This window comes from Colletotrichum paranaense (genome assembly GCF_030867605.1).
Source record: "Colletotrichum paranaense strain IMI 384185 chromosome Unknown Scaffold_11.1, whole genome shotgun sequence".
NCBI classification, from domain to species: domain Eukaryota; kingdom Fungi; phylum Ascomycota; class Sordariomycetes; order Glomerellales; family Glomerellaceae; genus Colletotrichum; species Colletotrichum paranaense.
In genome coordinates, this window is record NW_026848969.1 from 1641594 (window position 1) to 1661574 (window position 19981).

At 55.9% G+C, this 19981-nt stretch overlaps 9 protein-coding genes across 9 annotated transcripts; 3 read left to right on the top strand and 6 right to left on the bottom strand.

The window, feature by feature from the left end:
- Positions 1 to 545: 545 nt before the first annotated feature.
- CPAR01_12878 (uncharacterized protein) lies at positions 546 to 1058 on the bottom strand (the record flags this gene model as incomplete). Its single annotated transcript, XM_060497132.1, has 2 exons — positions 546 to 724; positions 923 to 1058. 2 exons carry the CDS (start codon positions 1056 to 1058, stop codon positions 546 to 548), a joined length of 315 nt encoding a protein of 104 aa, XP_060344665.1.
- Positions 1059 to 2919: 1861 nt separating this feature from the next.
- CPAR01_12879 (uncharacterized protein) lies at positions 2920 to 3423 on the bottom strand (the record flags this gene model as incomplete). Its single annotated transcript, XM_060497133.1, has 1 exon — positions 2920 to 3423. The coding sequence occupies one exon, from the start codon at positions 3421 to 3423 to the stop codon at positions 2920 to 2922; it is 504 nt and encodes a 167-aa protein (XP_060344666.1).
- A 725-nt stretch (positions 3424 to 4148) lies between these two features.
- Positions 4149 to 4782, bottom strand: CPAR01_12880 (uncharacterized protein; the record flags this gene model as incomplete). Its single annotated transcript, XM_060497134.1, has 2 exons — positions 4149 to 4442; positions 4510 to 4782. 2 exons carry the CDS (start codon positions 4780 to 4782, stop codon positions 4149 to 4151), a joined length of 567 nt encoding a protein of 188 aa, XP_060344667.1.
- Positions 4783 to 6599: 1817 nt separating this feature from the next.
- Positions 6600 to 6900, bottom strand: CPAR01_12881 (uncharacterized protein; the record flags this gene model as incomplete). The annotated part of the gene is made up of 2 exons (XM_060497135.1): positions 6600 to 6808; positions 6882 to 6900. 2 exons carry the CDS (start codon positions 6898 to 6900, stop codon positions 6600 to 6602), a joined length of 228 nt encoding a protein of 75 aa, XP_060344668.1.
- Positions 6901 to 7453: 553 nt separating this feature from the next.
- On the top strand, positions 7454 to 10495 carry CPAR01_12882 (uncharacterized protein; the record flags this gene model as incomplete). The annotated part of the gene is made up of 7 exons (XM_060497136.1): positions 7454 to 7886; positions 8367 to 8478; positions 8697 to 8925; positions 8976 to 9035; positions 9090 to 9338; positions 9608 to 10042; positions 10226 to 10495. 7 exons carry the CDS (start codon positions 7454 to 7456, stop codon positions 10493 to 10495), a joined length of 1788 nt encoding a protein of 595 aa, XP_060344669.1.
- A 773-nt stretch (positions 10496 to 11268) lies between these two features.
- CPAR01_12883 (uncharacterized protein) lies at positions 11269 to 11601 on the bottom strand (the record flags this gene model as incomplete). The annotated part of the gene is made up of 1 exon (XM_060497137.1): positions 11269 to 11601. One exon carries the CDS (start codon positions 11599 to 11601, stop codon positions 11269 to 11271), a length of 333 nt encoding a protein of 110 aa, XP_060344670.1.
- A 752-nt stretch (positions 11602 to 12353) lies between these two features.
- On the top strand, positions 12354 to 13917 carry CPAR01_12884 (uncharacterized protein; the record flags this gene model as incomplete). The annotated part of the gene is made up of 2 exons (XM_060497138.1): positions 12354 to 12786; positions 13076 to 13917. The coding sequence occupies 2 exons, from the start codon at positions 12354 to 12356 to the stop codon at positions 13915 to 13917; spliced, it is 1275 nt and encodes a 424-aa protein (XP_060344671.1).
- A 945-nt stretch (positions 13918 to 14862) lies between these two features.
- On the bottom strand, positions 14863 to 16035 carry CPAR01_12885 (uncharacterized protein; the record flags this gene model as incomplete). Its single annotated transcript, XM_060497139.1, has 2 exons — positions 14863 to 15972; positions 16027 to 16035. 2 exons carry the CDS (start codon positions 16033 to 16035, stop codon positions 14863 to 14865), a joined length of 1119 nt encoding a protein of 372 aa, XP_060344672.1.
- Positions 16036 to 18181: 2146 nt separating this feature from the next.
- CPAR01_12886 (histidine acid phosphatase) lies at positions 18182 to 19815 on the top strand (the record flags this gene model as incomplete). The annotated part of the gene is made up of 2 exons (XM_060497140.1): positions 18182 to 18487; positions 18571 to 19815. 2 exons carry the CDS (start codon positions 18182 to 18184, stop codon positions 19813 to 19815), a joined length of 1551 nt encoding a protein of 516 aa, XP_060344673.1.
- Positions 19816 to 19981: the final 166 nt, after the last annotated feature.

Sequence of the window (19981 nt, forward strand, 5' to 3'; positions counted from 1 at the left end):
TAGTCTGACGAAAGCTCGATGTACTTATACCAGTTGAGAGACTAGGTAATCGACTGCTATACGTGAATGACGATGTGGTCTCCTAGACTACGAGGACGACGAAGGGGGATATCGCATGGGCATGCAAGAGGGCAGACACTAAGGCGTCGGACCAGGCTCGTTAGTTCCAGACGAGCACTTCAATCCTGTCAGCGCGCTTCTAGCCATTTTCGAGACGCCATTGACAGACCTTTCGGTAGTGAATGTGGACAAGAATCAATTAGTGTCCCGACACGATGCTAATACGATTACATTGCTAAACCCTTCAACCCCTCTCCCAAACGCAGCCCGCATGCATTTTCATCAACAGCCAATCCCGGTCCCAAAGAGCACTAGAACGAACTCCCGCAGAACCCATGCATCTGTTTTTTGTGTGCCTGCTCATAAAGCTGTACGGCATATTGTGTTCTGCTTCGTTCCCATTCTGACCTCCTGCATCCATTCCCCTCGAGGAAGACAGCGAGGCGAGGTGCGGCGACGCAGGGGCGAACAATCATCCCTCATAATCATGACGCCTTGCCAGCAGTCTTCTCCTGCAACTTCTTGGGGTCGATGTGCTCGTCGCGATCCGCCTTGATGGCCTCCTCGCTGTCGGAGGCGAGCTCGGGCTTCCAGTGGCCCTTGCCCTGCTTCTGCTTGGAGAGAGAGTCCTGCTTGTGCTTCTCATGCGTCTCGCTGTCGGTGTCTTTGAATGGGGAAGTGTCAGCTGACATCTCTCCCTAGCAACAGAATGGGAAGAGTTCGTTCATGGGTAGGAGGGGTGAATGGTTGGCAATGAAGGCGTCATCGAAGCTTGTGACTTCACTCCAGGCTCAATTGCCATGCATCCTTCTGCCGGGGAAAGAGGAAAGAAGGTAGAAAAGAGAATAAGCGATAGACTCACGTCCAGAAGACTCCTTCAGACCCTGCGTTCTCGTCGTGGAGATGCTGAAGCCCCGACCGAGGGGAGCGGTCTGTCTACCGACGACGAAAGCGCCGCGGGCAATAGGACGGGCTGACAGAGCGATGCGGGATGCCATTGTTGCGTAGGTATTTGGTTTTTGGATCTGTGGTAGAGGAAGGGGAGGAGTATCACGGTGTAGGTTTTGATTATCGTGTTGTGTTTGCAGGCAGGTTCAATTGAACGGAAGAGAATCAAGATTGAATGAGGTATTAAAGGGGGGGGAAGGGTCAAACGATCACGACAACTCGGCAAAAGAGCTCAAGAAGTAGAGCAATAGCAATAACCTAGGTTAAGCTACTAGCTAGACGAGAAAGCAGCCGCCAGAAGCATGCGGCGCGCCGCTTCGTTGACCCGGCCGTGACGTCACTATTCATTGCTCTCTCTCCCTCTCGATTAGTTACATAGTGACATCTCCTCAGGACCGAGCTTTTTCCTTCTCCAGCTGGTTGCAGCAGCGCAGCTACCCGAGTGGCTGGAAGCATCGCCATGTCCCCGCAAATTGCCCTTTTAGAACGGGAAGGAGATTGTTGCAGAAGACGAGGGCGGGGGCATTGACCAACTGCCTGTCGACCATTTGCAAGCCCACAGTCACATCATCCAACGAAGGGGCCATCCATCCATCGCCGCTCAGAGAGACCTTCATACGCATCGTCATCGTCCTGGATTTTCTCGCCAGACCATGCTCAAATCTGGACCATGAATTCTCTCTCATCAGCCTCATCACCACCTGTGTCCAGGCCTCTGAGCCCAATCCCCCGTTGACCCCTGGCATAGACCCCCACCACGGAACCATACCCAGGACGTTCTTTCACTCTGGCAGTCCACGCTTCGTGCTTTGCTGCCCAGCTGCCTCGTCATCATTGGCTTCCCCACCTCTCTCATCAAGACCAAGTCCAACACGTGACCGTGACCTCCCCCCCCCCCCCTTCTCACTCTCCAAGCCATGATGATGCTCGTCGTATCCGTCCACGCCATAGTAAATTCGCCGGGAGGAAGAGGAATAGTAATAGTGGTTACAGTAATCTTCAAAAATTGATCAGGAAGCATCGAGCCGTAGGATACCTCACCTTCATCGCCCACCTGCAGCACTCCATCCCCGCCAAACACCCCCTCCCTCCCCTCGCGGCACCATGCAGAAACTCAGGCGGCGGGTAAGCAAGGCACCTCAGATCCCTCAGGTCCCCTTCAGGCCCAGAATGAAGCCGGGCCACGACCCAGGCACCAGGCACGCCGCACACCAGACCTCCCCTTCAACGCCCCCAACACAAAACGCCAGAAACTAGAAAGTGAAATCCACCCGTCTCCCTTTTCCGAACCGCCCTCCATAGCGATACCAGCGCCTACAGAATCATCGCTCGTACACAGGGAAAAACGCAACCAAAAATCCTCCATGCTAAACTCTACTGCACAAAAAGCCCGACCTTCAACTCCTCTTTTCTCCCTCGCAGCCCGAGCTCAGCTTAGCTCAGATTCATTACCCTTCTTCCCCCCCTCCGTCGTCTCCTCGGCGAACAAAGGGGGTTTCGAGGCAGGTGTGGGCCGGGGATCTATGTCTAATTTACTGACCCCCATCTCACGCAGCTCGATAGCAGCCGTCTTACAGTATCCTGCAATATATCAGCAATGTCACGGTTTAAGAAGGGGTAAGATGCAGTAAGCGTGAGGACGGCATGTAGTCATCTCTTTATTCTAACAGTCGTGAGATATATCTGGTGCCAATGGGCAAGAGGTCAAATCCGGCTAGCAATATTTGGTCCTTCACCGAACGTCTACCTGATATTGTCACCATGATTTGGAACCTATCAGTAGCTGGTCGCTTGCAATGATGGTTGGTTGGCAGTCACTGAACGACACTCATGATGAACGGCTTTTGATGAACATATCGTATATTGCATTGCGCCTTGCTGGCTTCGCGCCACAAGATCAGACAGCTTGGTCTAATCCCATTCAACACCATTCGCATCTTGAGCGTTTCCTGTACAACCCCAAAAGGTATCCCGTTCTCCGACCCAGAAACCACAAGAGCCATTTATCGTCTCAAAACCGCTACCCAAGAAACACACAACTCTTCCGAGATGCTCGCGAAAGTGCCCAGACAAGGTATGACTCCACCACCACCAACCGTTTCCAGTGTCGCGAGGTGCTAGACCTGCACCGCCGGAACATCGACCAATAGTAGTAAGAATAGTCCATCCTCGAATAATGAAATGAGAGAAGAGGCGCAAGAAAGCAATAAAGGACTGCGCGATCCCCGTCCACATCGCTCGACCAAACAAGGTAACAATGCAGAGGTTCGCCAGCAGGCCGCACCCAAAATTCATGACCAACTCCACCTTTCCCAAAAAGGTATTTCCCGGTACCGTTTCCAAGCTTTGGAGATTTGCCGCAAAACAATAGCAACGCATGTCTTTGCCCGCCACCACCCATTTGATATTTCCCATGTGAGCCCATAACAGAAACACCTGTTGCCCCCCCGCTCCGAATAAGTTGCTGAAAAGACACTCATTCTATATGTCGAGATAATCTTTTCCGGAATGACTTCGTGACCCGTCGAGCACCATGATGAGCAACAGAAATTTTGAATCATCTTGGAAAACAAAAAAGTCGTCCCGCTGTCCGTGAAAAAAGATGCCGAGAATTAATTATATCCGAGAACTCCGCCGTGGTGTGATTTCACACCGATGCATGTCGTGAAAATGCAAAACCATCCGTGTGGAAAACGCCATTCGTGCAAGTCCAACCTCATCTTGCGAGGCAAGGACACCGAAAGATTTTTGTCGAGTTTTTTTGTAGTCGAAAATACCCAAAAAAGGAAAAATGGTATCGATAACTTCTCATTCCGCGCCGTTGGAAAAAAAGCCTCGAAGGGGGGTTTGGCGGTTAAACAGGGTATGTCGTTGAGGTTGTTTGTACAGGAGAGGAATGTCGTTTGAGCCAACAGATGACCAGACCACGCCGGCAGTCTAGCCAATACCTTGAGGTACCCAGCCCACAAGAGAGAAAATCATCGATGCCATTGCCATTTTTCGTCTTCTTTTTTTTCGGTGCCCGCCAAGATGGCCGGTGTAAACAAGCCGAATGAGCAGAAATTTTACACATCAGCATGCATCGGCACAAAAGGCAAGGAGTACACCAAGCCCTCTGTCACGAGAGCGGGATGAACTCCTTACCATCTGCGACCCATGCCCTGCTGCATCCGGGCGGGGGAAACCGAAGGCGGCGGGCTCGACATGGTGATGCCGGTGGCAGGGTTGACGATGGGAATGGCATTGCGGGCGCGAGTAGCCGCAGGCTGATGGAGCTTCAGGCTAGACTGCTGGTACGCGGGAGGGATGAAGGCGGGAGAAGAAGAATTCAGCGAGAACCCAGGGGCGACGGTCTGGGGTTGCTGCGTCGGCGAGGACTCAGGAGAGTTGCTGGCCAGAGACGAACGCTCAGAAGAGCTATGGATGGAGTTCATCTGCAGCGGGCGACCAATATTAGTCACCGGATCATGAGAGACAGATCCAAGGCTCCGAGATACTTACGTCGCTGTCGGTCAACAGGCCAGGGCAGAATTCCATGTCGTCTTCGAGGTCGAAAGAGCGGCCGGCCTCAAACTTTGTGCGGAAAGCGTTGAGGGTAGCAGACTCGGTCAACTCCTTCATGCTTCGCACGCCACGGAACTGCTTGTGCTGGTTCTGGGAGACGGAAAGACGGGGCGCTCTGCGATTGCGGCCGCCATGGTGGTTGTGGGAGGCACCGGGGACGGCGGGGGTGGGATGCGCCTGGTGGTGGTTAAACTGGTAGTATGAAGACATTATCTATGAATGTTTCGGAGGTAGATGCCGTGGTGATGTCGTGGTGGAAGGTCGGAGAAGGGGTGCCGTTTTTTGTTGGTTGGGAGGCAGTGTGGCGGATGTGCGGGTGGTCTTATGTGGGCGAGCCGAGCTGTGCGGTATTATTGCAGTTTGAAACACAAACAATGAAACCTGCCGAGTCGACGTTGTGCGAGTGGTAAAAATGTGTACGATGAATAGGTTCAAGGTAGAAGAGGTCGTTGGAAGAAAGCAGTGCTTTTTCTTTTAGGTCGTTTGGTATGTATGATCGTTTGTGGAAGCGTTTTTGTGGTTTAGAGGTTTGATGATGTGGTGGGAGAAAAAAGGTACGTCTGGAAAGAGGGGGGAGAGAGATGTTGAAAAGTATCGGGAGGGAAGAATCCGGAGAAAGCGATGGTTTTGTTGGTTCGAGCAAGACGGTGGGAAGGGTGGGAGGACGGTGGAAAGGTGAGCGGGCAGGCGAGAGGAGCGACGAGGGCACGGAGGGCAAGGAGAGGACACTGGGAGGGAAGGGGGGGCGGCGGTGGACCCACAGCCTGCCCAATGGGAGATGATCAGAAGACAGTGTAGCTGTGGTCAACACTGTGACTCCACTCCTTGACGCCATATGCGAGTTCGCCACCCTGTTTCCATTGGCTGGCAGATCTCAAACTATAGCGACCAGGGACTAGCGCGGCCTAGTGGGCTGGTGTAAATTTGGGGCGTGGCGCCGGCTGCCGTCAACCCTACCAGTGCGGCGGACAGTACATTGTCGGGGTGGGGCATGGGCTGGCCGTATTTGGATGGGGGAGACGATGAATGAGTGAGTGAGCGAGCGAGCGATGGAGTGAGTGAATGAGACTGGGGTACACACACCGCATTCACACGGTACACCAGGGTTGGATGTTGAACTGAACGGTAAGGTGACTGCGCAGCGGGCGGGAAGGCAAGGCAAGATGTGGAAAGCGAAGAGTTACGTGTGCCCGGCAAGCCTAGGTGAACCTGGTCAGAGGGTTCGACAGTGAATGCGATGCGCTGGGGTCTGTATGGCTGGCGGGATCACTGAGAGTGTGGCCCTCCCACGCTCTCTCTCTCATCTTCACTTTCATTTTCACTTTTGGTCTCATTCTCACTCTCACTCCAAAGTTCAATACCCATCTCAGTCTGGCACACACTCACACATCTCACCGTCAGTCTCGGCAGACGGTAAACCTGCATCCCTTCTCCCCTTCCTCTTCCCATCCCCCACCTGTCTTGGGCATTCCACGTCGGAACATGGACGCAGGGCAAGTTGATGCGTGGCATGCAGGTACCGAGTCTGCCTTTTGCAGGACGCACTGTGGGCCTTGTTTTTCTTCAATCACAGCCCTTTCACAGTGCTGACAGCCGCGAAGGAAACTCCTTCCCCAAAAAAAAGCCTCCTGAGTCGGAGAATCGCCGGCGCCAGTCGCTTGTTCTTGTTCTTGTTTACAATTCTGGTACCGCTTGCGGCCATGCGAGAGATTGGCTGCCCACACCTGTCATTCCAGAACCCCAGTGTGCGCGGTGATTGATGGGGAATCAACCAGGAGCACATTCAATATTGCTGCGGTACGAGAGATCAGAGCGAGATTAGAGATGAGACATGATACGGACGGTGGATGAGGATTGCGGAGGGCACAGCACTCCTCCCTCCCTCCCATCTTGCACCGTCTATACATCCACCCAGTGCCACCATCCACCGTCTCCCCTTCTCTCCCTGCCACTGCAGGTAGTCTGTCAGTCTGTCACTGTCGAATCCTCGAGTAGCCAGTAGTGTCGCCTTGATGTCTCTCCTCACTCTATGCCAGGGCTGTGTCGAGATGTCTCTCCTTTGTGATCAAGTGACCACTCTCGTCCACCTCTCCTCTTGCGGTCTTGAGGCTTGTCTTGCCTAGGGGACTCTCGGTCCTGGCCGTGGTCCGACCAACGGCGTGTGTCTTGCTCTCGTCCAGTCTTCGCCCGTACGCTTCGGTGTCCCTCTTCTTCTTCTCCTTCTTCCTCATCCCTCCTATTATCCGCAAAGCCTTACGCACTTCAGCACTCTCCGACCTCGTCCGGAATTCTAGGCGACGCTAAAGAACCCTCCGTGGCGGATGGCATTGTTTGTTATCGTTGTCTTCGAGGCAGTCCCGCCCAAAGTTCGGCAAACTTGTCAGTATGCTTTGCGCTGACGCGGTGCAATGTCTGACGATAGAGAGACCTTTGGGATGCACGCACGATGGCATCGTCTTTTTCGGTGGTTGCTTATGATCCATCGCATGCTCTACTGCTACCACAGGGGCATTAAACTGGCGCAGTCTGATGTTCAGAAACACGAGAAACGCAGCCTAGTGTTTCCCATTTCTTACGCTGCAATAAACACCGTACGGAGATTCCAACGGGAGGAGTCTGCTTCCCAGGTTCCTCATACTCGGCTGGCTTCATGTCGTCCGCCCACCCACAGTGTGTATTCCGATCAGAGCATCAAAAGGTCGACTGTCGATTGCGCCGCCTATCTGCTTCAGTCCAAAGTGAAACCCTCCCGACCCTCTCTGCTGGGTGGCCCTTGTCCGGCCGAATCCCAACCTTTGGGGGAGAGCCAGCCCTCAGAGGCTCAGCCAACCGAAGATGGGGGAAGAGGAGAGGAAGACATTAGAACGGACGGGACTGCGTGATGCATTGTGTGCACTGGGCAGTGGGCAGACTGAACGGTAGAGGACGAGCTGCAGCTGGAACAGTGCAACGCACCACCCGCCCACTCTCTCTTTTTCTCTTTCCCCATCTCCTTCGCTTCTTCCCACCTCACACACCAACCAAGGTCGGTCCACGGTACCACCAGCGGTCTGGAGTCAGCACATCTGCACGGCGGCAGCAAGACAAATGGATTATCGAGGCTTCGGTCGAGCATCTAGTGGAGGGTCAAACATCCAGCTGCGGATACGTACCTTCCAGCGTGGGATTACCAGCCACGGACGACCCAAACGAGTCGCCGGCTGCTCACACTGTGATGTGGCAGAGTGCCAGAGACATTGCCCAAGGCCCCAAAGATCCTCCACTCTCATTGGGTACATACACATGGGAGGTGCTGTTGCACACTGCTGCAGGAGGTTAGAGCCCCGGGATGCATGACGGACAACGAGGCAGTGGCCCTCTGCTCTCCTGCTGCTGTAGAGAAGGCAAGGTACCTACGTGTTGGTTCCTGCCCTGCTTCGTGTGTAGGTACCTAACCTTTCATGCGAAAACAGAGACAGAGAGAGAGAGAGAGAGAGAGAGACACACACACACACAACACACACACGCACCCGTGGACGCACACACAGGGCTGTGAACCAGTGACATGCAGACACTGGGTGGATCTTGGTGCCGCTATGACTGCTCGCTAGACCCCTGGTCTGGTGCAAAAGAAAAACAATAACCGAGAAATGACCATGGGCCCTTGACCTTCTGGCCTGGATTCGGAAACGTGGCGGCTGGCACGCTCGGAGGCGAATCAAGCGACAGACCGCACCCCGAATGTCACTTTTGTGGACCTGACAAATTAGGCACCAAGTCATGTAGTCCACAGTGTGCGACTGCCACTTCCGCAGGCTGCAGCCCACCTGCCGTGGAAGCTACCACGCTTCTCACCTTCCATCTCTCACACAGGGCACACCGCAACTGCCCACCTCACACACCAGAGCAGGGAAGGCAGCATCTTGGGTACGTACTTGGGCAGTCAGCACCTTCAAGGTTCTCTTTGCCTTCCATCTTGATGACCAACTTTTCCATAAGGCGAACAGTCCCTTCCCCATCACTAACAGCGGGGCAACCGTTTGCCAGTCCGTAACTGACCGATCTCACCGTCACACTCGCAGTCACTCACTCACTCATTCACTCGCCCCTCACAACCTGCTCTTGCTCTCTCTCACCTCACTTAGTCCCGGCGCAGACGTTTACGCAGATCTCAGCAGAGGTCTCTCGCCCCATATCGTCACTCGTCACTCTCTGCCCCTCCCCCTCCTTCACCCCAGCATCATCCGTCAGTGGCCAAACCATGAACAGGCCATGATGGAAGCCCCAGACCTGTTTATCGATCCATGCCTCTTCTCTTTCCATTCTAGCACGTCTCGACTCTTGGCTTCAGTCATTCAGCAACTCCCCGGTGCCGTGCATGCGTACGGATGCTCCGTACGGATATCCTGCTCATGATCCGTCAGATCTTGCGACTGCCGGCCGATGGACTGCTGCTGCTGCGGAGGCGCCAGATCAAGATTAAGGTAAGCTTCGACATGCCATACGTATGGGAGCAACTCTATCGCCATCGATAATAGCTTCCAGCTGCGGCGGTGGGCGCCAAACGCCTTCTAGACCAACTCTCGACTGGGACCATACGTTCTACACCTTCTATCCGTACGGCGAAAGCGTGGGATTTGCTGTGGTACCCGACCTTGCACCAGCACTGCATGAAGTGGACGGGCCTCCTGCGAGACCACGCCAGCAGCGCCCCTGGGCCAGACCCTGGAACAAATGTGTCTCTCAAGTCCCTGGTCTCTGGCTCTCTGCTCCCCGGTTGTGGCACAGTACAGCTCCCTTGTCCACCCGCCGATGGCTGTGAAGACAGAAGGCAGAAGCGCTGAAGGCTGAAGCCGGCATTGACAAGTCGCCCCTGCTGCGGAGGCCAATCTGCCAGTCCAGTGGAGGTGAATCGGGGCAGGGCACGGCTGGGGCCCCTAGGGGTCTTGGGAGAGGGGCCTATAGGAGATGGGAAACCATCTTGAGACACCTGACGATGGCTTCGTGATCTCTACAGTGGAGCTCATAGGGGAATCCGAGTGACGAAAGGGGGCAGAATCGCATTCCCCTCGCCTTGTCACCCCACGTCCCAGTCCGTCACCTCGACAGTCAGCCCGGTCAACCAGTCAGTCACCCAGTCATCCGATCAACCGTCATCCCGTCCGCTCGCTCTCTTGCCTTTGGCAGCGCCACGACAGTCACAGCACCGGTACGGATACATGGCCAGGGCTCATCTCAACAATGTAACGGGCATTTGTTCCGTTTGCCTACCGTTTCCATGCCAGCCAATCGTGCCGGTCACCTAATGTCCCGCGCAATGGAACTGAGGACTGCTATTTTGGTCGCCCAGTCGGCTCTCTACGCTACGGATACTGGTTGGATGCTTGCACGCTGTGCAGAGAGGCCAGAGCCGGACGGTCCTGGGCTCAGGGTTCCTGGATTCGCCCGTGCCTGGGAAGGCCGAGGACCCTTTCAGCAGACTGCAGCAGACGTAGGAGCGGCATCCCCTCCTTTATCCAGGACTGGTTCCATATCGGGACAGAATTGACACTCAACCTCGATGTCCTTCTGCCGGGCTCTTGTTTTTCTTCCGAACGAGCTCACAGCACAATGCCTGCAGCAACGTAAGCCAACATTCGCCAGGTTGCCAGGGTCTACTATGTACATAGTGTAGACAACAAGTAAAGAAAAGCAACATGGTGGTGTGGGGACTCTGCCATTGAGTTCGACCTTCGCTGTCACACAGTTCCTGTTGACCCATCCAATCCACGCTCGATGCTCTACACCTACCAACGCCGAAGCTCCTCTGGAAGGAAGGATTCGATGGCCGGTTGGACAACCTTCTTCTGTTGCTCTTGGTCTCCAGCCTCTGGACCAACCTTCCAGCCTCACCAGCTGTGCCATCACCAATCAGTCCCCCGCTGACTTCCAAACCCTACCATAACAACGCCCGCGTGAAACCAAAAGTGTGCGATGTGCATGGCGGCGGACGGCATGTTTGCGCCCATGTGAGGCAGCTGACGGAGGATCGGTGTTGTTCCTTTGAGTTGACAACTTACGTTGGTCGGCTCACCCCACGAGATCTTGCGGATTTGCTCTCTCGGTGAATAGGATCTAGCAGCCATGGGAAAGGCAAGGGAGGACACACGGACGGTAGACCAACAACAAGGTTGAGGGGGGCATGGGAAGACATGGAAAAGCCCCTTCTTCACTGCCACACCGCCATTTTGGCATTCAAGGTTGGGCCAGACTCGATCCAGATAGCGGATTGTGTGCATCGCTTGCTGCGGCGGCGGATTATTCCTCTCGCCTGTCTCACCACCTCACCTCGTTCCCCGGGTTCTACGCCAACCGTCTCAGTGGGGGGACGCTCCGACCACCTTGCCGCCACTCTCTCACCGTTCCCATCTTCCCCTCCCCCTCCTTTGTCCTTTGGGGGGTTGGAGAAGTACGAAGACGATAGCTGGGAGCTGAAGCTCACCTTGGGTTGGCGAGGCAAACACGGCTAGCTACCAGCTGAGCCACCTCGATGGACACCATTATCTACGGATACACTATCGACCTGGCTTGCAACACATAGGGCTTCCTGCATCGACGGTAGAGCATCGAAAAAGCAAAAACAGAGGAGTAGGAATGCGAACGGTTCGGCGTCGCCAGCGACAGGGCCGGGACAGCAGTCGATGAGCTAAATCGACGCATCTGGCATGCCGGCGGCACTCAACTGGTGGTGCATGGCATGGCAGCCATGCCATACCATGCCATGCCACCTCCAGCACAGCGGTGCCAATAGTGGTGGGGCAATCTGCCAAACGGCACAGTGCTTGCTTGGCGGTCTGCTGGTTCAGGGCTATCAGCAGGTATGGACGGCAGCGTGAGGTGACTGACTGGCTGGCCTGCTTGCTTGCTTGCTTTGGTCGAGGATGGGCTTTGCTGGCGAGCGAACCCCGCTCCGCTTCCATCCGATGCATCTCCGGCGCGGATGCAACAAGACGCAGCATCTCGCGGCGGTGTCTTGGACTCAAGTGGTTCGCCGTCGGGACTAGACAACATGCTGCCGCTGTAGGGCAGAGAAAGAAGTCTTCATTCTTTCCGCTATATGCGCTGTTCTTCACCCCACCCAGTCACCTTACCCGGCAGACGTCGAGGGTAAAGACAGGGTCTCCGGGTCCCGAGTGAATGGCATTGTTCAGATTCCCACTAAACAGAAACAGTCGAGGATCCGCCCCAAGGCCAAGGCTCCATTCTGTACCCATGGGGGATCGAAGGAGAGAGTTGGCTACTCTGCGACGTCACCCCTCTCGGAGGGGCGCGGAACCTGGCGGCGTCGCCGACGATGAGTCTAGGGAATATCCGTATGCGATGCCTCTCTCTTTAGGGAAAAGTATCAAGCTCTCGGCTCGATAAGTTTCAAAAGTCTATCAAGCGACGACGGGAATCCACCAAGGAAACCGAACACTCACGGTACTTGAGCGATTGTCATATCCCTCTCCCCATGCGTTACGTGTGTATCTACCGTACAGTGTTGCCTCCTCTACCCGGTCTCCGTGCGGTGACGGGGCTTCCGTCCCACCCCGGCGCAGCACCCGCAATCCCATACCCGCGGATACAATCCGTCATGTGAAATCTCTCCCGCAACCAAGACCCAACCCTGTTGTACCGCAACCGCAATCCATTCCCGCGTACACCGCAAGCCTCGCAGCCCGCCCGGACGGTCGCACAAACATCCTTACCAGCAAGTGATTGGCCTGAGAGTTCTGAATACCTCTCTTCCCAAAGGACCCCCAGGTGGAGAGAGATACATAATGAGGGACGGGTTGCTGGAGAGGCACCTCCCGCAAATAGGCCTCGGTCTAGGCCTAGGAGCAGCGGCCGCCGCCACCCTCCTCGTCCTCGTATCCCGAACCACCACCACCGCCGCCGCCGCCGCCTCCCCCTCCTACGCATCCGCCCTCCCGGCCCCGCGTCCGGCGAGGGACAGCCGCAAGACGGCCCGCTCGCCGAAGTGGACGACGACGCGGGACCCGGGCTGCGACGAGCGGTTGCCGTACCCGCCCGACGTGTTCCCCGGCGCGCGGGACGTCACGACGGCGTACGGGAACCTGCGGGTGTACGAGTTTGGGCCGGAGGCGGCGGAGGAGAGAGTCCTTTTGCTGCATGGTATCGGGACGCCTTGTCTTGCGTTGGGGGGTATTGCTGGGGAGTTTGTGGAGAGGGGATGGAGGGTTATGACTTTTGGTGAGTCTTTTTTTATGATGGTGATGATGATTGTGAGAGGTGGTATATGTCATTGAGGATGTGTGGTTGTGCTTATGAGCCGTGATATCCGGAATGTGAAGTGAAGAGCATTGTTCAGCGTGTTGTTCAGTATTCGAATGATCTTGGCAGCTTGGGTCTTACTCTCGAAGCAAACCACTCATCGAACACATTACACACCACACATCACACGTTATACAGAACCCCCACCCTCTCGCTCTCTCCCCCTTTCTCACCCCCTTCACGAGCATCCCCTAACTAACACCGCCAGACTTCTTCGGCCGCGGCTACTCCGACGCGCCCCTCGACCTCCCCCACGACGCCCGCCTTTACACCACGCAGATCCTCCTCGCGCTCGCCTCCTCCCCCTCGCCGGGCTGGACCGGCAACGACGCCTTCCACCTGCTGGGGTACTCCCTCGGCGGCGCCGTCGCCGCCGCCTTTTCCTCCACGCACCCGCACCTCGTGCGCTCGCTCAGCCTCGTCGCGCCGGGCGGGCTGGTGCGCAGCGGAGCGCACGTCGGGTGGCGGAGCCGGGTGCTATATAACGCGGGGTGGATTCCGGAGTGGGTGAGGAGGTGGGTTGTTGGGCGGAGGTTGAGGCCTGTTAAGGTGGGGGGCGGGGCGGTCGGTGATGTGCCGGAGAAGGAGACTGTTGATGATGACGAGGCGGAGGAGAAGAAGGAGGAGTGGGATGAGCTCAGGCTCGTGGGCGGAGGACGGATTGGGGAGGTGGTTGGGTGGCAGCTTGCGAGGCACCCTGGGTTCGTGACGAGTTACATGTCGACGATTCGGCACGCGCCGATATATGACCGCGGGGACGAGGAGTGGAGGGTTCTGGCGGAGGTGTTGGAGGCGAGGCGGAGCAGCTGTGGTGATGGTGGTGGTCGAGGATGGTCGTCGGAGCCCGGGCTGAGAAAGGGGCGGGTGCTCTTCCTGCTCGGTGAGGACGATGACATTGTCGTGCTCGGGGAGACGGTGTGGGATGCGGAGAGAGTGCTCGGAGAGGACGCGGTCGAGGTCGTTGTCCTCGGGGGCGGGCACGAGATTGCCATTACCAAGGGGAGGGAGATTGTGGGTGCCGTCGTTGCTGCGTGGGAGAGGAGGGCGTAGGGAGGGCGAGACGTGAGGTGACAGGAGAGTTTTTGTTCTTTCCTGCTGGGGGGTTTTTACTGGACGTTTGTATGATGATGGAGGGAGGGATAGAGTTGTTGGCTTTTGGTGGGTAGAGTCTCAGAGTCATTGGTAGAGCCTCGTATAGATTATATGCTAGAATGGAATGGGGTAAGAGAGTTTAGAATGGGTTGAGAGTCTGAGAGGAGGAGGAGGAGGAGATTGATGGAGCCGTGTCAAGTAGAATTTAGGCGAAAATTCGTTACACGATCTGGGACAGTTCGTTCGCCTGTTGCTTGCTTGGATCTGTTTGCATGTCACGATCCGTTCTATCTCAAGGAGAAAGTGATCACAGAAGACTATTCCCCAGAGAGAAGCATCACAATGAAAAGGCCCGGCGAACCAATTTCTGAAATGGACTTTTGTTACTATGCCTTGTCTTTTACGTTTCCTCCCCCCCCCCCCAGAAAAATCGAGATGCAGACTTCCATCACAACTGTCGTGTCTCCCTCGGTAGAGATATAGCCCCCATCGGAAAGAAGAGGGACCATTTCGAAGGTCGGCAGACCAGTCGCGAAGGGAAAACCCAAACACACATACAAAAGAGATCTAGAAAACTCTAAACTGCCCACGCCAATGTTCCCATATCCCCGTGTTCCCAGTGTCATCATGATATCCCGAATGCCGTGTCCCCAATGTGTCCTCGTGTTCCCAGCGACAGAAAAAGAGAAAAAGACGAGCGAGTGCCTCCCGGCTCAAGTCGGAGAGAGAGCATCCCCAAAACACCCGCCGCGGCTGAGAAACAGCCAATGTCGACTGCTCCAATGCGGCGAAAGAGAGCGAGAGAAGACACACCGAGAGAAGAGAGAGGGAAAGAGAGAGAGGCTTCAACCACGCCTGCCGCCCTTCTTGTTCTTGTTGTTGGGCTTCGGTTTCTCGTGCGTGTCAAGAGCCTGCCTTCATCCTGCTCAGGACGTCCGCTCTGTCCCTCTCGGCCTTGGCCTTCTCCACGGTTGCGCCGGTAGAGTAGTCTGGACCCTCCTGCAAAGGGCCAAAAGCCTCGAGCAGCCATTCCCGAAACTTTCCTTTGCTGGGATCTCCGTCCACGGTCTCCTCGAACCACTCTTGAGGAAACCATCCGGCAAAGTCGTCGAATGGGGCGGCGCTGACGACTTCGTAGGGATGAATCGGGTGCGGGACGAGCTCCAAGCAGTGAATGCCATCGGCGGCATCCTTCACGTATTTGGTCGTTGACCAAAGGCGTGCGCGACTGAGATCGAGGAGAACCGTCCGAGGCTTGTCGAGATCGCGAATTCCGTCTCGCATTGTGATGTAGACATGGCGAGGCTCATAATCGCCATCCATAACCCCCGTGTGCATGTGCCTGACGTTGCCGTCGATGAGCTGCCTGAGAACCTTCATCCGCGTGTCGTGGTTGATGTCCAGAAGCACTGGGCGTCCCGTGTCGGATTGGTGAAATTCCAACGGCAACTCATCGTCCGGGACGAGATTACCGTATTCATCTCGGTTGCAGAGATCCTCAATGGAGTAGCCGTCAACGTACTCCATGAGGATGAGAGCCACGGTTTTGTACTGGACGCGCCGTTCGGGAGTCTCGCCGACGGCGAACCTGACCGCCCAAGTACCGTAGTACTGTGCAGTGAGGTGTGGCGGTCCGGTTAAGTTCTTCCGATAGAGATGCTGGTAAACGTAGCTCTCTCGGCTGAGTGCGCCGTCAGCCAGTTCAATGTTGCTGATCGGCGTGCCGTTGTATTCCGGCCAGAGCTTGTGGTCGAAGACTTTGGCCACTACTTGAGTCTGTGGGACGGGAAGCTCCACGTCGGTGTCGCTGTTCATATACTCGGGCGAGGGCAACGCAATGATCTTGCAACGGAAGACTTGAGGTCCGGGGTTCAGTGAAAGGCGTTCCAGCACCTCAAGTTCGAGATGCTCATCCTTCAGGAAACATCGGTGAGGGTCGAAGTGGCGAAGATCAGGGCCAGGTGGTGGGTTTGGAAGATACTGAGAGGTGCCATGAGGCTGGACTGGTCTGTACTTGGTGAGATTCAGGATGCTGCCTGGGCATTAATGGTCGGAATCGGCATAAACGCGAGACATGTTGCCAATGAAGCCGATGAGAGAGTGGTGTATCAGACTGTTCTTGCGGATGCTATCGGTGACTCTGGCTGCAAACTGAGAATGGAGGAAGGCGGTCAGATTGAGTGGAAATAGAGAAAGCCTTAGGGAATAAGAAGATGAGCAGGTAGTCCAGAAAACTAAGTAGGGTGAGAGTCCCGTCTCCCTTTCTCTTATTTTTCTTGTCCTCTTCCGCCTCCTCCCTGAGAGGTCTAGAGTGGCGGGGAGAATTTGCTTTCCGTTGAAAAGGCGGCAGCAAACGGGTGTGTGACAAATGAGAGTGAGAGTGAGAGTGAAATTGAGGGTGAGAGTGGGGGGATATTGCAAGTCCAAGTGTCTCGGCTTTTCAGGTTGGGGAAGATGTACCTTGCGGGAAGCAACCACAGAGGTTGCACAAGAGACAAGGAAGGTTCCCGTCTCGGAATCAATCAACCAAGGACGAACAAAACTCAACCACACAAAACGCCTCACACAGGCAACGAAGGTGGATTTGCTTCTATCTCTTTCTCCACAGCGGTGATTACTGCAATCTCAAACGGAGGCTCTCCTTTCAAAATGTTGCAAGTAAGCGAGTCGACTTTTCGCTATTGTCGAAGCCAAGAATGTCGGAAAGCTTTATCGCTGGCACAAGTCGTTCATGCGATGGTCCAAGAGTCGAGATACTGGCCCCGAAACTAGAGATGACATGCCAGGAATCCACAATTTCACCATGTTCGACAGTCGCACAAGCGAACCCACGGCGAGGCTCCTGAAGCAGGCTGCAGCTTATGCCCTCATTTTCCGGACAAAGTACGTGATCATGACAACCACGAAGCACTCATATTCCTTATCTTTCGCGACATGGAAGTTACAAGCAATTCGACTCCTGCCGATGTGTGGAGAAAGGGTTTTGGGGAGGCGGTTGAGGTGACGTTCATCAGACCGCACGATGATGAGCCTTTTATAGGTCCACTGGCTGGATTTCTTGCGGAGGCACGAGAAAAGACCCCGCTGGATACTGTTACGGACTGATTTATAAATTGAGGATTGAGAAATGAACTCTATATAACGGGAAAAACAGGATAGATTGCGTTGCTTATGGTTTATACCAGAGGGAAGGATATTTAAGATTCAAAACATAGTTATTTTCGTCATCTTTTCCGGAGTATTCGTCAGTAATACTAACGAGGAAGAAGTGTATGGAAAGATGTGGTCTTTCCCAGGTACCTCAAGGTGAGTGCATTATGATAGCGAGGGAAGGAGGTGTGCGGGAGAAGCACGGCATGAGGTCAAGTGCTGTTAGTATTAAAGGACCCACTCCGCCTGGGCTTACCGGTCCGGCGCCGACCTGGAGATAACGGGTTCCGGCTGGTGTGGGGCCAACCATTCAAGCTAAGGTCGAGTCCCTGTCTTTTTCCAGGTAGAGGTTCTTTACCACGTGCTCAGGTAGCGTCCCTCAGGCACAGAGGCGCTTTGTACGAAGTACCTATGCGGCGGTCAGCAGAATTGGCCGCTCTTCTAACCATTAAGCAAAAGAAAAGTGGCCAACCTATTCTTCTGACCGTGTGGTACCTACCTACCTTACCTACCTTACCCCAGTTGTTCACGGTACCTAAGCCAAGGAACCTGAGGCTGGTTGAGCTCGCGACCAGTCGGCGGAACACGTGGTGCACGACCCTTCGAAGTACCTTAAGGTGCTTCGTAAGGTCCGGAGTACTTCCTTCGTATACAGAGCACACCCCATTCCATCTCTCCAATACCAACCTCCTACTCTTCCTCCAACTTGTCCAACAACCTCCCGGCGAGGTTTCGATGCGACTGCGGGAAAGTCACTCATCTTTGGCCCCCATTTGCCTCGACCCGCTCATTACCCTTCAACTCGAGTGCTAGCTGGACCTCACTTCTGCGGAGCCACGTGGGTTACAGACACGCAGAGCCCGTGTTGCTTGCTTTCTCTCGAGTCTTTACAAGCCTCGCTCGGAGAGAGCAGAGGTCATCCCCACCCCCTGCCGCATTCCACCCATAAGTATGGATGGCTTCCTCAACTTTTTTCCCGAGAAGGCCCATCGGGTCGCCGGCCGCCTGGCTAAAGTCCCTCCTCATCGTTGCTAGTTTCCTCATCTTTGTCCAACTTGCCCTCCCCCATATCATGGCGCCCAAGGCTTCCACTCTGTTGGCCGGCCTTGCTGTCTTCGGCACCGGCACCGGCAGCAGCGCCGGCGGTGTCGTGAATGCAGCTGGTGGTGTTGATCTGAGCTGGTACGCGCCCGCTCGCACAGAGGTCAATAATCTGACCGCCGTGATCAACGGCAAGGGTGTCTGGGGTTTCATTTATGACACCTCGGAGACTCCCGACGACAGGTACGGGCAGTACAACTGGTGCAACATGCCGCATGTGCGCAAGACGGAGTATGTGAAGCCGTCGGATGAGTACGAGCTCAAGTACGTGGAATTAGTGAGTAAACGAACCGAACCCCTTTCTACTGCTTCCTTTTCCATTTCCTCTTCCTATTCCTCACACACTGACTTGTCCATAAGGTTCACCGCCACCACAAACGCACGCCCTACGCCTCCAACGCCTTCCCCGTGGAGCCCTACCAGTGGAACTGCGACGACCAAGGACTCTTCTATTACGGCGAGCCCTTTGCCAGCAGCAACAAGCCGGCAAAGACCTACTGGAAGGTCTACATCTCCCCCGTCAATCCCTTCGTCCCCGCGGGCTGGATAGGAACCTGCCAGTTTCCCCAGATCACCGCCCAGGGTCTCGACGACTCCTGGGTTCACGGCGCCGACCTCTACGGCGTCTACCACGATCTCCTAGGCTTCATCCCCGGCCATGACACCGTCAACTCGCCCGAGTGGCATCGCAAGATCAAGTACCGCGTCACCAACAACCAAATCACCAGCCAGGTCGCCGGCATGGTCGTCAACGGCATGTGGGCCGCCGCCGACTCCCTCCAGCTCAACATCCAGGCCGCCGGCGTCGACTCCCTCGAACCGCAGTACCCCTGCCCCGCCGGCTACGCCCTCTTTAACCGCATAAAATCCGCCTCCAACGCCGCCTGGGCCCAGCACCTCGCCGCCGCCGGCCCCCTCTACGCCGTTCTCGACGACATCTCGGGCGTCCCCGCCGACGACGAGGGCTTCCACGCCTCGCTGGACCACTACTACGACAACCTCTCCGCCCGCCAGTGCCACGGCAAGCCCTTCCCCTGCAAGCTCGTCGGCGGCGCCAACTCCACTACCTGCGTCACGCAGGACCTTGCCGACGCCGCCTACCGCCTGGGCCACTGGGAGTACTCCCAGCTCTACCGCGACAGCCCCGACTCCCTCGCCGCCAGCGTCGCGGCGTGGGGCGTCTGGGTCGCCGAGCTCGCCGTCCACCTGCGCGCCGTCGTCGACGGCACGAGCGAGACAATCTACTTCCACAACGTCGCGCACGACGGCTCCGTCTCGCGGCTGCTGTCTATCCTGCAGCTCGACCACATGGTCTGGCCCGGCATGGGCTCCGAGGTCGTCTTTGAGCTGTACAAGAAGCGCGGGGCGGACGACGGCGGCGAAGGCGGCGCCGCCAAGAGCCCTCCCGCGGCCACATCCACATCCACGCCTGGCTCGGTTGAGAGTGGCTGGTACGTCAGAGTCCTCTGGGGCGGCCAGGTCCTCAAGTCGTCCCATCCGGCACTGGGCCTGATGGATATGGTACCCGTCGAGACGCTGCTGTCGTACTTTGATGGGTTGGTAGGAGAGAACGCCAGCCTGATCAAGGGCAAATGCGCGTCTTGAGCGTTCTGTGTGGTGCTCATATGGTTCGCCAGGAAGTGGCCATCCCCTTTTCAGCACGTAGAAACGCCCCAGTGTATACTTAGCTCGCCGCCGTACCTAATACATAATGATAGTCGACCTTGCCCCTCGTGGCGCCCCCGCTCGCTTTGGATCACACAAGGTTTGA